Below are 16,759 nucleotides of genomic sequence, written 5' to 3'. Positions count from 1 at the left end.
GTTTTAATGCCTTCAGTGTGAATCTACAAACTCTTTGAATGAGAAGGTGTGTCCAAACTTTTCATCTGTACTGTATGTATGTATGTATATATGCACTGTTCAAAAAAAATAAAGGGAACACTAAGATAACACATCCTAGATCTGAATGAACTAATCGTATGAAATACTTTCATCTTTACATAGTTGAATGTGATGACAAAAAAAATAAAATCACACAAAAATTATCAAATGGGAATAAAATGTATCAACCCATGGAAGTCTGGATATTGGCTCACACTCAAAATCAAAGTGGAAAACCACACTACAGGCTGATCCAACTTTGATGTAATGTCCTTAAAACAAGTCAAAATGAGGCTCAGTAGTGTGTGGCCTCCACGTGCCTGTATGACCTCCCTACAACGCCTGGGCATGCTCCTGATGAGGTGGCGGATGGTCTCCTGAGGGACGTCCTCCCAGACCTGGACTAAATAATAGATGGCGGAGGGGCAGTAGACATCGCATATCTAGATTTTAGTAAGGCTTTTGACACTGTCCCACTTAGAAGACTTAATAAACTATAGTCATTGAGCTTGGACTCCCATATTGTTGAGTGGATTAGACAGTGGCTGAGTAACAGACAACAGAGGGTTGTAGTCAATGGAGTATACTCAGAGCAAGGTTTTGTTACCAGTGGGGTACCTCAGGGATCTGTACCGGGACCAATATTATTTAATATCTTCATTAGTGATATCGCAAAAGGTCTCGATGGTAAGGTGTGTCTTTTTGCTGATGACACAAAGATATGTAACAGGGTTAATGTTCCTGGAGGGATACGCCAAATGGAAAAGAATTTAGGCAAACTAGAAGAATGGTCAGAACTCTGGCAACTGAAATTTAATGTGGACAAGTGCAAGATAATGCACCTGGGGCATAAAAACCCTTGAGCAGAATTTAGAATATTTGACACAGTCCTGACCTCAGTATCTGCAGAAAGGGATTTAGGAGTAATTATTTCAGAAGACTTAAAGGTAGGAAGACAACGTAAAAGAGCAGTAGGAAACGCTAGCAGAATGCTTGGATGTATAGGGAGAGGTATAAGCAGTAGAAAGAGAGAAGTACTCATGCCTCTGTACAGAACACTGGTGAGGCCTCACTTGGAGTATTGAGCACAATACTGGAGGCCATATCTCCAGAAGGATATAGATACTCTAGAGAGAGTTCAGAGAAGAGCTACTAAACTAGTACATGGATTGCAGAATAAAACTTACCAGGAAAGTTTAAAGGACCTTAACATGCATATTTAAAAGAAGAAAAACTACCATAAGAGGACATAGTTTTAAATTTGAGGGGTGAAGGTTTAAAAGTAATATAGGTGCGTTCACACGCTATTTGTTCTTGCTAGTTTTCTGCTGCATATTTGAAAGTGGCTGGGCTCTTCTCGGCTGTCCGTAGCAGAAATCTTTTTTGGATTTCTCTTTAGTATATAGCCCCAAAAAAGTACTGGAAGGATTAAGATTTTTTAATAGAAGTTATTTACAAATCGGTTTAATTTTCTGGCACCAGTTGATTTAAAAAAAATAAAGTTTTCCACGGGAGTACCCCTTTAAACATGCATGGCATAAGCATAAGGCTATCCGTCATATAGGATAGGGCCAGGGACTATTGATAGGATTCAGATTATTGGGCAGACTAGATGGGCAAAATGGTTTTTATCTGCCGACACATTCTATATTTCTATGTTTACAGGAAGGGTGAGCAAAGAAATGCTAAGGATAGATTTTTCTTCATTTCTCTCTATAGTGATGACATAGCTAATGAAGATGATAGTCTATCAATGTCAGCCATCTTTTGTGGTGTGCAGAAGCTGTTTCCTCAAAAAAATCTCTGGACAGGGAAAGAGTTTTTTATGTTAATAATTTAAGTTTTTTTTTTTTTCTTGTGTACCTGTTCACCCGCACTAAACCCAATGCACTGGGCTATAGTGGGGTGAACCGGAGTAAAATGAGGTTTTACTTACTAATATTGTTCCAGCCATCTCTGAGATATAGCCCCTTTTGCTAGTATGCAAATTACCTTCTTTGCGCAAAGGAGGCGGGAGCTGGCCTGCTGAGCTTCCCTGCCTTCGTAATCTTTGCCCAGCTATGCCTGGCCATTTTGTGAATATTCATAATACTAAAATGGAAGAGCGGCTCATGCTCTCTGCCAGAAGAGCAGAGTGTTCATGTGTGCACAGGCTCTCATGTCACTAGGACAAGAGAATGAAATAGTATCAATATTTACAAGATGGGTGGGCATAGCTGAGCAAAGAAGGTGGAGGCAGGGAAGCACAGCAAGCCATCTCCCACCTTCTTTGCAGGTAATTTGTAAACTAGCAACGGCTGGACAAATTTTAGTAAATAAAATATCTTTTGGGGAACCAATCATCAGATTTTACCCTATATAACTCTTGGCAAAGCGTTATATAGGGTAAAATCTTTATCCTCACCATCCCCGGGGGACACTCCTGCCCCTAGGGATGGAGAGGATATGAACTTATAAATTAGTCACTGCCGCGGGAAGCTCCTCTCACCAAGTCCCATTACTTTGGCCAGCAGCGACGCCCTCTTCAATTGAACGATGGGCCGCGTCATCGCTCTGCTCACTGAACAGACAGAGCAGAGCCATGACGCAGCCCGTCAATCAAGTCGAGGGGGTGTTGCTACCGGCCGAAGAACGGGAGTAGGTGAGAGGGGCACCCCGCCAAGCAGACTACTTACGGCTACAGTGGTGACAATGCTATCTAATGTGGGGAACCTGCTTCAACCTAATGTGGGGAACCTCCTTAGACCTAATGTTGACCTGCTTCTACCTTATGTGGGGAGCCTGCTGCCTATCTAATGTGGGGAGCCTGCTGCCTATCTAATGTGGGGAGCCTGCTGCCTATCTAATGTGGGGAACCTGGTACTACCTAATGTGGGGAACCTGGTACTACCTAATGTGGGGAACCTGCTACTACCTAATGTGGGGAACCTGCTACTACCTAATGTGGGGAACCTGCTACTACCTAATGTGGGGAACCTGCTACTACCTAATGTGGGGAACCTGCTACTACCTAATGTGGGGAACCTGCTACTACCTAATGTGGGGAACCTGCTACTACCTAATGTGGGGAACCTGCTACTACCTAATGTGGGGAACCTGCTACTACCTAATGTGGGGAACCTGCTACTACCTAATGTGGGGAACCTGCTACTACCTAATGTGGGGAACCTGCTACTACCTAATGTGGGGAACCTGCTACTACCTAATGTGGGGAACCTGCTACTACCTAATGTGGGGAACCTGCTACTACCTAATGTGGGGAACCCCCAGAAGTAGCACCCCCATCATCCACCAGCAACCCCCCCATTCCACCTACCCTGTGTGGTAATAGCATGAGCTGACGGATGATGGGGGGGTGTTGCTGGTAGATAAGGGGTGCATGATGGGGGCATTATATGTAAGAGGTGCATGCCGGCCCAGCCTCACCCAGCTGCTACCTCCAGTGGCCCCCGGATAATTTGAGTTTGAGACCCCTGATAAACAGGTATTCAACAGAAAATTCAGAGAACTTACCCTGTGCTTTTAAGCGTGGCGATTTCCTTACTGATTTCCTAGATGGTTCATCCAATTTATTCACATTCGTATCTGAAAGAATTAGATCTTCTACATCATTTACAGCGACTTTATCAACACCAACATCCATTATGTCATCAAGGCAAACACCTCAAAAACAAAATAAAAATAAAATAAATATATAGTTCATGACATAGCAACTTTTCTAGCCTTATGTAAAAATGTCCGTCAAATGCTCATTTGAGAACCTCATAACACACAAAAGGCATTAAAAAATTATAGTAACTCATGTCAGCACACCCCTCACATTTTTGTAAATATTTTACAATTGGAGGCAGGTGCTGCTGTATGTGCAAAGCTTTCTTCTGCCCAATTTGATAGAAAACCCCACACCTTTTGCATCCTTCACCGATATGCTGAGACAGAAGGATGAATATTTATAAAGGGGGGGGGGGGGTTATCAGACAAATGGTCAGGGTTATCAGCCATAGTGGGAGGGAAAAAAGATTTGCAAATACAGCAGCTGCTGCCTCCTATTACAGTTAAGAAGTAAAAACTGTATTAGCAACAAGATAAATATCTCCTGAACGGGTGGACCAATTTTCATCCTGTAAGAAGTATTTGAATCAGCATTAACCAGATTAGTGCGGGTGACCATATTGTCAGTTTACCTTAAATTTTTGATTGGAATCTTAATAAGATGAGAAGAAAAAGACGACTGCGGAGACCACCTCAGGATTACTGGACTACAGATTCAGGGTCCGACTCTAGCGGGACTGGCGACACCACCCTACCTAAAGACCCCTCTAACCTTGTGGCTTTGGGGGACCAACAACTGCACCTACCCGCAAGAGGAGGATACGGCGGGGCAGGTGCAAAAAGATTTTCAAAAAGAGGAGGGATGAAGAGAAAGCAAGTCACCTGGCAACAATAGGTGATCTTGCCTCTCCAGATCCTACAGGTCAGTCCAACATTATTAATTTGACACAGCATGTTCTCTCTGAGGATTGTCTATCTTTGTTAAAGAAGGGGCTAAACTATTGTATTAATCACGAATTCAATTTTACGGATTTTACTATAGATTTGTATAAATCTATTAGGAAAATTAACCTACATAGGTTTTTCCTTAGTGGTCATACCCCTGGTAAAGAGTCTAATCAGTTAGAAGGGGAATTTCCAACTTCTATTAGCCGGCTGGGCTTTATGGTTAACCCATCCTGGTCAGAACAAGATAGAGATGTTGTATCGTTACTAATGGAAATTGCAGATGATGAAACTATTCATGACCCAGATAAAGTTACAACCTACAGACCTTTTACAGGAGGCGTTCCATCCACATTTAACCCGCCCTTGCCCGCAGGCTCCAATATCCAGAATTTTATGGAAAACGTCATTCAAGACGTTAAAGCACTTATTTACCCTAAATCTACCCCGAATCTTACGGTGGGAGAAAGGAGTGCTCTAAAATGGTTATCTGAAAATACAGAAATTGTAGTGAAGCCTGCGGATAAGGGAGGCAATGTTGTGCTTTTGACCAAAGATTATTACCTACAAGAGGCAAATCGTCAGTTGAGTGATTTAAACACTTATACAGCATTACCTAAAGACCCCACCACACATTATCAGGAGAGCGCTAGATCATTACTTAGGAGGGGAGTGGAAAAGAATATTTTTTCGGAGAGATTTGCCAACAAACTTTTTATTACTCACCCTAAGAAACCATACTGGTACTGGACACCCAAAATTCACAAAAATGCACAAGTACCGCCAGGTCGGCCTATTGTTGCGGGCAGAGGCTCAGTTACTGAGCCTCTGTCCCAATATCTTGATTGGGTCTTACGCCCATTATTACCTACTATACCAGCTTACCTAAAAGATACTCAACACTTACTGCAAATCTTGGATAATTTTGGGTAGCAGGAGCATTTTGTTTTGGCTAGTATTGACGTGGAGAGTCTCTACATTCGCATTCCTCAGGGTGCGGGTGTGGAGGCTGTCCGACGTCGACTGGACCAAACGGAAAATCATAGCCCTGTTTATATTAATTATATTTGTGAGATGTTACAGTTTGTATTATCCCATAATGCTTTCCAGTTTAATAATCGCTGGTTCAACCAGCGATCTGGGACTGCGATGGGGACCCCCGTGGCACCTACTTTCGCAAATATTTTTTTGGGGGTCCTAGAGGAAGATAAGGTCTTCTCAACTAATAATCCTTTCATTGAATATCTGGCCCTTTACGTTAGATATGTCGACGACGTGCTGGTTATTTGGTCGGGCAGTACGGCCCAGTTCCACCAGTTCGTCGCCTACATGAACGATAATAACTATAATATGCATTTTACTAGTGTGGTGGGCACTAACAGTATAGAATTTCTCGACACTAAACTTGTTGCTAAAAATGATTATTTGGAGATTGAGGGATTTAGAAAAATTACAGCTACTAATTCCTTACTTAGATATGACAGCTTTCATTCTCATCATGTCAAAAAATCCCTTCCTTTCGGACAATTTGTCCGATTGAAACGGATAAATACTACTACTGAAACATTTGAAATACAGGCAAAACAATTATGGGACAGACTAAAAGAGAGGGGCTACCCTATATCTATCCTGAGTGAGGCACTTTTTAAGGTCAGGAAAATACCTCGTAGTCAATTACTGTACAAAAAACATAAAATACATGATAAAGACGGTGCTAAAGAAAATCAAATAAAAAATTTTACGTTTTCCTTCTCATACAGCCCTATGGAAAATAAAATCAGGTCAGCGATATATAAAAATTGGCATATTCTCCAGCAGGATGATATCTTAAGCAAAACACAGCTGAACAAACCATTAATTTCTTTTCGCAGAACTAAGAATATTAGAGATCATATTGTACGAGGTAGATTACAAGATGATATGTCCAAAAATTGGATAGAAAAATCAAAACCACAAGGATGTTTTAAATGTGGACAGTGTAAATTATGTTCACATATGATACAAACGAAAAGTATACACTTAGGATCACAGAATATTGATATCCATGATTTCGTGACATGTAAATCTACCTATATTGTTTACGCATTAGTTTGCACATGTGGTTTTTACTATATTGGGAAGACCATAAGACCCTTGTATAAAAGAATTAGGGAACATTTTCGCTCACTCATTACTGGAAAAGGCTGCCCAAAAGTAATAGAACATATGAAATATAAACACAATAATAAAATTGAAGATTTAAAATTCCTTGGATTAAAAATAGTTGCACCCTTAAAATATGGTGGAGATAGACACAAATTATTGTTACAAAAAGAATCAGAAATGATTATACTTACAGACGCCTTAGGACCACTAGGATTAAACTTACGGGAGGATTTAAATGTATTTCCATAGTGCAGGTGGATGTTGTTAGCATAGGATCTATGTTCACACCTAGCGTTTTTAATACGATACCTCCGATAGTGTTATACAGCCTTAGGCTCTGATATAGCTAATTAGTAAATACTAATGCTAGTCTCTCTATACCATACACCATTTTTGTGCTTTTAACCCTGTATTGTCTAGTTTTCTATTTTTGTATTACTTGGTGCATGTATTTAAGGGGGTAGGGTTAAGTGATGTCAGAGGTCACGTGTAAGCGCTCTGTGTAGCGCGAAACCGGTCGACTTACCTGTCGTTGTTGTTGCGTGGACCAGCGATCCCGAATAAAACTTCTTGCTGATTCCGTGAGTGCCGTCTGCGATCTCTTCTTTCAAGTTACCTTAAATTTTTACTTCAGGTGGAATTCAACTCTAAATATTCACATTTTTAAAATTCATGATTTATTTTAATAGCCATATCAACACTTATTTAACCCCTTAACGACGAGCACCGTATATATACGGCGCTGTCGTGTGGTGGGTCTATGAAGCGAGCTCAGGACCTGAGCTCGCTTCATACCCGTTTGGTCCCGGCTGCTATCAGCAGCCAGGACCCGTGGCTAATGCCGGACACTGGCAATTGGGCCAATGCCCGGCATTAACCCATTAGACGCCATGATCAAATTTGATCGCAGTGTCTAAAATGCTGAAAATAGACTCCCGGCAGCTCAGCAGAGCTAGGGTGGGGCTTGCAGCTTGCCTACCCCCCCCCCCCCCCCGCCCCCCTCCCATTGTATGTGTGCCTAGTCCACACTGGAAGTAACTGTGGAGCAGTCTGCAAGTCAGACCTAAGGCTGCCGTAATTTGGTTCCTGGTTTTATTTATCTGGCCAGGTAGGTTTAGTGTTAGGTCCCGCACCATTTGAGAAACCTTGGCGTAGTGTGCGGGATCAAGTGTGTCCTTCATCTAAGGCTATACTGGTTAATGTCTCAATTTTACATCAGTTTTGAGGGTTAGCTAATGTCATTGTTTACATTAACCACAGTAGTGAAACCATATTGTGATTCATAGGTGCAGGTCCTCCACTCCAACGTAGGTGCACAACTGCACTTGGGGTTGAGCACCTTGTATCACCTTAAGACCACGTTAATGTAATTGTTTAAAGTTAGTCATGAATAACGCATCCACATGCACATTAAATTGGAAGCATCAGCTTATTATTATGTCAAGTGGTGAGAATGAAAATATCCATAAATGACAAAACCCAGCAGACCACCAAGAGCAGCAAATTGCCTCCACTAGCGTGTCACCATCACAATTTGCCTTTTGTTAAAGCGGTATTTCCAACTCCAAAAGTTATCCTCTATCCACAGCATCAGTTGAGCAAATGTGTTTAAAATAGAAGGGAATACATCACTACTAAAAACCTGTGGCAGCAGTTCACCTTCCCAGAGAACACTGAAAACCAAAAGCCCCATCTTTTGCCCCAACATTTGGATAGTTGGAAGGTCCCCACTTTCATATTAGATGAGAGGTGGGTTCAGTCAACTTTAATATGTATGTCCTTCTTAAATGGTCACTGTCATTTCAAATAACTTCCATCCATTTTATAGCCTATGTGATTCCTAACATATTTTTATAAATCACTTCTTTTACCAAAAATTACCCTTTACCCCAGACACAGCTCTAAAGACACTAGGTGCCTCCCTTTCCTGCAATCTGATGGTCACTGCCTGTTCAAAATGGCCATAGTAACATCCTCTGCAAAACTGAAAATACAGGAAATTGGGTCAGGGCTTAGCATGTGCTCTATGCTGGAAAGAGGAGAGAAAAAGACTCTGTACCTGCATCTGTGAGTGTCCAAAGGATCTACACTGTCCATGCAAGGTAAATCAGGGTTTCCCATATCTGTTTAGAGTAATCCTTTCCTTGCTTTAGTTGCTTACTTTTTATACTTCTTTAGTATATGGTTACAAAATCTAAAGGTACCGGTCACCAAACTAAACTTTTAATATATTGTTCCTTATGTAATTATAAAACACTTTGCTATTTACTTGCTGTTAAAATAAAAACCTCAAGGTTTTTAATGTGATTGAAAAAACGGCCACTAGGGGGCTCTGTTCTGTTCCCTGCCGCAAGTCAAGCAGTTAGTTTGGTCTCCTCCCGGCCAGGCAGGAGACCAAACTCAGGAAGTGCACACGTGGGGGCATTGTGAGGCACAGCTCTCACAGGTTTCAGTGTTGTCTAGCCTGCTGGGCAACACCCACTTTCTCCTGCCGGAAGCTCACACAATGTGAGCAAGGGGGAAAGTATGAAACCGAGCTTTTTAACACGTTAACGAACATGGACATGTATACACGTCCATGGTTCTCGTGGGTGCTGCCCAGTGCACCTACGAGATCACGACAGGGACTCGACTGTAACACAGCCGGGACCCTGCAGCGGAACACGGAAGTAGTGCTGGGTGGTATGACCAAAAATGTGTATCACAGTATTTTTCAAACTTATGGCGGTTCCATGGTATTTGACGGTATTTTTTCCCCCACTCATTTCTCCCTTAAACCCCCCCCCTCGAATGAATTATCAGTCGTAGAGCGCTGGGGAACTAATCACATATGACCCGCGGGCGCTGCTCTGCTTTTCCTCCCCCCACCGTATGATCAGCCGCAGCGCTGTCCCCACGTGACTAATCATCTTTCCTGCAGGCACTGCTCTCCTCCTCTTCCCGTGAGCCACGGCGCTGGAAATGAATGAGTTGTGAGTCGCGGGCGCAGGACGGAGAACAAAAGTGGTTACCTCCCCCTGCAAGCGCTGAAAGTCAGTGGGCCGCGGGCGCTGCAGAACTTCTGATCAGCGCCTGCGGGTAACATGATTGTGGCTGATTCATTTTCAGTTCATTTGGTGGAGGGGAGGAAAAGCAGAGCAGCGCCCGCGGGTCATATATGATTAGTTCTCCAGCACACTGCGGCTGATAATTCATTCGAGGGGGGGGGGAGGGGCTCGACCGGTATTGCGGTATAGGGAAAAATTCATATTGTACAGAAAAAAAAAAAAGAATAAAAAAAAAAAAGTGTAAAAAAAGTTAAAATAAATAAGTGTAATAAAAAAAAGTGTAAACACAGTGTAAAAAGAAAGTGATTTTTTTTTATAAAAGTGTAAAAAAATAAAAATACATTTATGAAACAAATAGAATAAAAATTCATAATGTGTAGGATCACACGGCACACATCTGCAGCATAATAATGAGCTCCCTGCTGCAGCAGAGTAGCTTTATGTGTACACTTATAGCGGAGGATTTCCCGCCAGCAGTCATGATCGGACACATTGAGCTACCCAGCCGCAGCAGTGATCTCGCCCTTGTGACTGCCGGGGGGCATCCACGGTGTGAAATATGCTGTGGATGTACTCTATGTGACACTACACTGCATCCTGTTCATACTGCGTTTCAGCAGTATGTTCGAGGTATCTGTCAGCGTCATGTCAAAAAAAGTGGTGCTGATGTATACTGTAGCAGTTCCATTCATTCCTGAATGAGACTGCTACAGTATACATTGGCATGCCTTTTTTGGCATGACTCCAATGGACACCTATACTGAAGAAATGCACTATGAACTAGAACTATCTCCCCCCCCCCCCCCCACCCCACCCCCCAACAAAATAAGCCAGTTTTTTTCACATTGTTATTTTTATTTTTTTAACGCCCAGTGATGGATATATTCGCCATAAGTGGGTGCTTATTCCCACAACATGACTGATATAACCATTAGGAACTTTAACTGTCACAGACAGCCGCACGTCACTGCTAGCCGTCCAAGGACCAATTAGAGCAGTCCCTGGTCCAGCCAATACACTTGTAGGGGTGCGGTATTGTTCTGACAGCTCCGATCCTTTGCAGGCATGGGGTGGGGTCTATAATTCCTATAACCGATGCCCTGAAAGCCAAAGGGGGCTCCTCTTCTTCTTGGTCCTACCAGGCGGTCAGGCAACCAGATATGGCCTAAGTAGGGGTACTGCCCGGCCCGGGACGAACAGAGTGATAAAATATGGGCACATTTCCTCCATTTCAATGATGTCCCGCAAATAAAGAATTTGTGGAAAAAAAAGCTAATTGCTATTTTTTTCCCACTGACTTATAATAATTCTAGCCACACAATAAGGGCTCAATATAATCACTTTGTCCTAGGTGAATACTTTAGGGGGTGAATTTTGAAAATGCTTTATGTGTCAGTATAGTTCTGACAGCTAGAATGCTATTCAAGATGAAGTGTGGCTTATAATTTGTATAATGATATTCTGAAAGCCAAATGGTGCTCCTCTCCTTTTGGGTCCCACCATGTGGCCATGCAATCAAATATGGCCTAAGCGGGGGTGTAACCGTACACCGGACAAACAGCGTAATAAAATATGGGGAACATTTTCTATTTTTTGGGTACGTTCACATGTGCGTATTTTTGCTGCAGATCTGCCTCTGCAGATTTTGCTGCCCATTGACTTCAATGGGCAGAAAAATCTGCTGCCTCAAATCTGCAGCAGAAAATACGCACGTGAACGTACCCTTCAGATGCAATGTACAAAAGAAAAAGCAAATTTTAAATTTCCCACCGACTTTGTAACCATTCCAGCCACACAAAAAGGACTCAAAGTACTCACTTTTGTTCCAGGTGAATACTTTAGGGGTGTAGTTTCTAAAATGGGGTCACTTGTGGGGGTTCTGTATGGTTCTGGCAGCTAAAACCCTTTGCAGGCATGAAGTGCGGCCTATAATCCATTCAGCTTAAAATGATGCCCTGAAAACCAAATGGCGCTCCTCTCCTTCTGGGTCCTACCACGTGGCCAAGGAACCAAATATGGCCTAAGCGGGGGTATTTTCAAATAAGGGCTGAGCAGCTCAATAAAATATAGGGTGCATTTATTTCAATATCAGAAGCGATGTACAAAAAATATGTCCCACAAATGATGCATTTGTGAAAAAAGGAGATTTTTTTTTTGTACTCACCGTAAAATCTCTTTCTCGTAGCCTTCATTGGGGGACACCTGACCATACTCACCGTAAAATCTCTTTCTCGTAGCCTTCATTGGGGGACACCTAACTGATGGGTATATGCTCTTGCCACTAGGAGGTGCTGACACTAGAAAAAAGAAAAGTCGGCTCCACCCTGGCAGGATATACCCGCCCACCTGCAGTGAGGCAACCAGTTTTGGCACAAAGCAGTAGGAGAAGCCCGCGAGGGAATACGTCTGAAGGATCATAGAAAGGAATCCCGGAAAACAACCCAAGAATCGGAAAAAAGAAGAAATGGGTGGGTGCGGTGTCCCCCAATGAAGGCTACGAGAAAGAGATTTTACGGGGAGTACAAAAAAAATCTCCTTTTCTCGGTCGCTCTTCATTGGGGGACACCTAACTGATGGGACGTACCAAAGCAGTCCCCTAGGGTGGGAAAAAAACAACCACCAGCGAAAAGGACAGTCCCAAGACTGAACTCGCATGCCCGCAAGGTCTGTGGACGAGTCCCCAGGACGGATACATACTAGGCCCAGAACAATGAGTTCCCGTAAGAACTCCCATCCAAGGAGAAGGACCAGGACACCAAGGGAAAGGTCCATCCTCTGTAGAGACCAAAGGCACCTAGGTCATATAGAGATATAGAGAGACAAGAAACCACAGGAAAAAGGGAACCAGATGCCCGCGCAAAAAAACTCCTGTGAAAAAACTTCCAGAAGAAGGGAAGGAGAGCAGAACACAAATACCACCCCGACCAATGGATCGCTGAGGAGTCGGGGCCGGATGCTACAAACGTCCAAGAACTGAACCATCACCAAGGCTCAAGGAACCGGAGAGCCACTTGAAAAGAAGGCACAGCACAGCATCGCAGGACAGAGTCCAAATCAAGGGGACCAACAGTGATAGAGCAGAGTGGTCCGAGTAGACCTGAATAGCCTCAAGAAACCTCCCGTCAGAACGGGAATGGAGGGAGAACCAATGAGAGCCCAGCTTGGACTCCCAGGGTCTGGGCATAGGAAGAATTACTCCAGAAGACTGGTGTCAACTCAGTACGACTGACACAGAAAAAAAAAGGGTAAGAAGGATATACTCCTTCCAGGGAGTGATGCTGTGATAGTGGACAGAAAGCACACAAGCTTAGACTGAAAAATCCACTGTTGAATGCATCTGAGCAAAAACCAAATAGTCCCTCCAGGAGGGAAAAAACAAAGGTGGTCGAGACGACAACTCAAGTACAGACCTACGACAAGCACCCTGATCCCCACACCCCAAGTGAAAACGGGAGTGGCAAGCGCACTAGGCACAGAAGGAGCAGGGAAAAGCAAATACTGGGTGGACGAAGCCCCCAGGCTCCAGCGGCAACCCTCGCCGCTTGGAGGAGCCACCGTGCGATCCAAGAGGGATCGGAGCTCTGTGCTCCGAAGCTGGGCAAAAAATACAAGACCTGTTGAGGCTTAATCCAGATAGTGACGAGGAGGCACCTGAGTCACCCTGGACAGAGACCCTGGAAAAGAACACCTGGAAGTACAGGGAGGGGCAGAACCGACAGGCGCCCCAGCCGGCCCCATGTCATAACAGAGGAGTGCAACCGCCCCGGAACTGCGGAGACAAAATCACCGTAAGCCCCTGGGCGCACTCACCGAGCAAAGAAAGGTGGCTCTACACCTACGAAACGGTCCTAGCATATGTAGGAACACAGACATGAGGACCCCATGACAACAGTAGCGGACCAAGACTGCAGACACTGTGAAAACGCAAACATCCAGAGGACCAGCAGGAAAGGAGTTATGCCCACAGCAGACCAAGAGTTCAACCTAAGAAGGAGAACAAGGCGGCGCTGCTGTCGCTGCCAAAGACCCTGGAAACCACAGACAAAAAACCCACACCCCATCTCCTAATGGTGCCAAACACCAAGGCTGCAGTTGCAGACTCAGGAGAGGAAGAATGAATGTGGAGCAGGAAAAAAAGGCCGACACAGTGTGACCTACAGGAAAAAAGGGAACCTAAGAACCCACATGCACACACTCTGCAAGACTGCACCTGGGATCGAGACACTAGACTAGAGCTGCAGTGGCAGCCGAATGTGGGAGGTGACCAGGTGGATTGGAACATCAAGCAGACACAGTCTGGCCATAGGGCAAAGAGACCGTAGCCACGTCTGGTCCCGCACACAAAGATGCACAGTGGAGAGAAATACCAGCCTGTAGATAGAGTAGCAGGCATGCAGAGAGGGACCTGCCAAGCAGGCAACCCTGTAAACCAGTATGTGGTGCAGTGTATAAGGCACATGGGGCAACTCGGAGAGATTCCCATGAAAACTACCATGGTAAAGGCGAACTACCGTCCCCGGGGCGACAATGCATAGTAGACGACCCAAAGCAGCAGGCTGGCTGAGCAAGGAAACCCCCCATGCATTAGGGAAAAGGGAACAGCCAGGCCGGAGATAACTGAGCACCTACGACAAAGGTGGAAGGGCGTGGAGGCCAAGAAACCCCGCCCCCTGGAGGGAGATAGAGGAAAGCAGAGGGACCGAGGAATGCATTCCTGACATCCCGTATATTGTCCATGGGACACGCTGGGTCAGTTCCACGTATACCACGCACAACAGTGGGGTACTGGAACACTCACCGCAAAAAACATCTGCTGTGAAACAGTTGGTAGAAGAAAATATGCAGACAACTGTCTGGTTTACCGGTTTGAGTCCCTAGGGGACAGTGAGTCATCCCAGCGGGAACCTCACCTGGTAGTGAGGTTTTGGAACACCAGTCGCAGATACACCGGTGATGTGATGCGTAACAAGTGGCGCCGGAAACCTTGCAGACCACTACCAGGTAGAGGACCACGGAAAACGAGACAGTGTATTGGCACCTCGCTTGGTAATGAGGTACCAGAACCCCAGCCTCAGATACATCAGGCGCGTGATGTATGACAGGTGGTGCAGGCAACCATACAGACCACTGACTGGCTCCTGGTATGGGACCATAGCAGATAATGGAACACCCTGTCGGACGCCTCACAAACTAGTGAGGTACCGTAAGCTGCCGAAGCAGAGACACCAGCTGGTTGATGAAGGACAGGGAGTAGACAACCAAGCAGACGAATGTCTGGCTTACTGGTACGAGTCCAAGACAACGATGCATCCCGTCGGCACCTCACCAGCAATGAGGTACCGGAACCAGGCTGCAGATACATAAGCCGTTTGAAGTTTGACAGACAGTGTAGGCCACCCTGCAGAACACTCTCTGGCTAACCGGCATGGATCCACAGAAGACAACTATGCCTACCATCAGCACTTCACTGAGTAGTGAGGGACCGGAACCCCAGGCGCAGATACATCAGCCATCGGATGTATGACAGGCAGCGTATGCAACCATGCCGACCACTGTCAGGCTGGCTGGCAGGGATTCCCCGAAGACAACTATTCATACCATCGGTAGAGAGGGACTGGAACACCAGCCGCAGACACATCAGCCGTTTGATGTATGACAGGCAGCATATTCAACTATGCAGACCACTGTCTGGCCTACTGGCATGGATCCACAGAAGACAACCATGCATACCATTGGTACCCCGCTCAGTAGAGAGGAACAGGAACTCCAGTCGCAGATGCATCAGCCGTGAATCGTGTGACCGGCGATGTAGGAAACCATGCAGACTACTGTCTTGCTTACTGGAAGGGGTCCATAGAAGACTTTGTAATGAGCCTTAGGGTCCTTAAGAGACAGTGGTTCAGTCCTCCATATACCGCACCCAGCAGTGGGGTATCAGAACTGCAGCCACAGACACCTCAGCTGTGAGACGTGTAATAAACAGCATAGGAAACCATGCAGACCACTGTCTGGCTTACTGGTATGGGTCCTGAAGACACATCGGTCAGTTCTCCATAAACTGCACTCAGCAGTGGGGTATCGGAACTGCAGCAACAGATACAATCAGCCGTGTGACAGGCGGCAGAGGAAACCGTGCAGACCAACAGGTATGCGTCCAGAGCAGACAATGAGTTATTCCATTGGACACCTCGCACAGTAGAGAGGTACCGGAAGGCCAGCCGCAGGTACTCCAGCAGTTAGATGAGTGACTCTAGGAACCCAGGACAGCAGGCATTAAACGTAAATCAAATATAATGGTCTGAAAAGCTGCATTTTTTATTTTATTTTAAATAACGGTGCATCAACTATAACTTTGGCCAATGGGGACTGAAACTCCCGTAAAGACTCCTCTGATGGGGAAGAACAGACAGCGGGCAGCCTCAGAAGCGGTGGACGCATGGAGCAGCCCGCTTAGAAGCGGCTGCTAAGCCGCATAGCTCCAAGTCTAAGAAGCAGAAAACAGCCCAGACAGGAGAAGCTCCCGCCTGGCCGCAGCTTCTGGAGGACGGTGTACAAAGCGGACAAGCAGAAGAGATTTTTTTTTTTAAATTATATTTAATTAAACAATGTGCGTTGGGGGTGGGGCTCAGGATGGGGGATCCTAAGCCCAACCCCCAAAAGGAGCAAGCCGCTGGGATTGGGAATATAGACCCCCACTGTACTGCTGTAAGGACGGGGATATGCACCAGTCCCCGTCCAGCAACACACCCGCCGGCACAAGGCTGCGGGAGCGAACGGGTCCCGCTCTGAAGGAGAAGGACGGGGGCCGAGTCCCCGTCCATCCGGCGGGAGAGTAGTTGAGTGCGGGGCGATGAACAGCAGTGTCCGGCGCAAGGCCCCACGCCAACGCGAGCTCCCGCCGGTACGGCTACTGCCCCGGGGAGCCATACTGTTGCCCGCGCGACAATCACCCCCAGCAGCGCACGAGCCGTAGAGGAGGTACTCAGATCTCCCCGCTGAAGGGGGAAAAT

The 16,759-nt window shown here is 45.5% G+C and overlaps 1 protein-coding gene across 4 annotated transcripts in view; it reads right to left on the bottom strand.

Moving 5' to 3' along the window:
• PHF3 (PHD finger protein 3) overlaps window positions 1-16,759 on the bottom strand; it is a 147,246-nt gene that overhangs the window by 91,454 nt on the left and 39,033 nt on the right. For 3 of the 4 annotated variants that reach the window (XM_056565808.1, XM_056565807.1, XM_056565810.1), the window contains exon 3: window positions 3,574-3,723. In XM_056565808.1, the coding sequence (XP_056421783.1) occupies window positions 3,574-3,723 (150 nt within the window). The remainder of the gene's footprint in view (window positions 1-3,573; window positions 3,724-16,759) is intronic. The other variant, XM_056565809.1, reaches the window with a different exon arrangement.

Source organism: Hyla sarda, chromosome 3 (assembly GCF_029499605.1).
Source record: "Hyla sarda isolate aHylSar1 chromosome 3, aHylSar1.hap1, whole genome shotgun sequence".
NCBI lineage: Eukaryota > Metazoa > Chordata > Amphibia > Anura > Hylidae > Hyla > Hyla sarda.
This window is presented reverse-complemented; position numbering and strand designations above follow the sequence as displayed.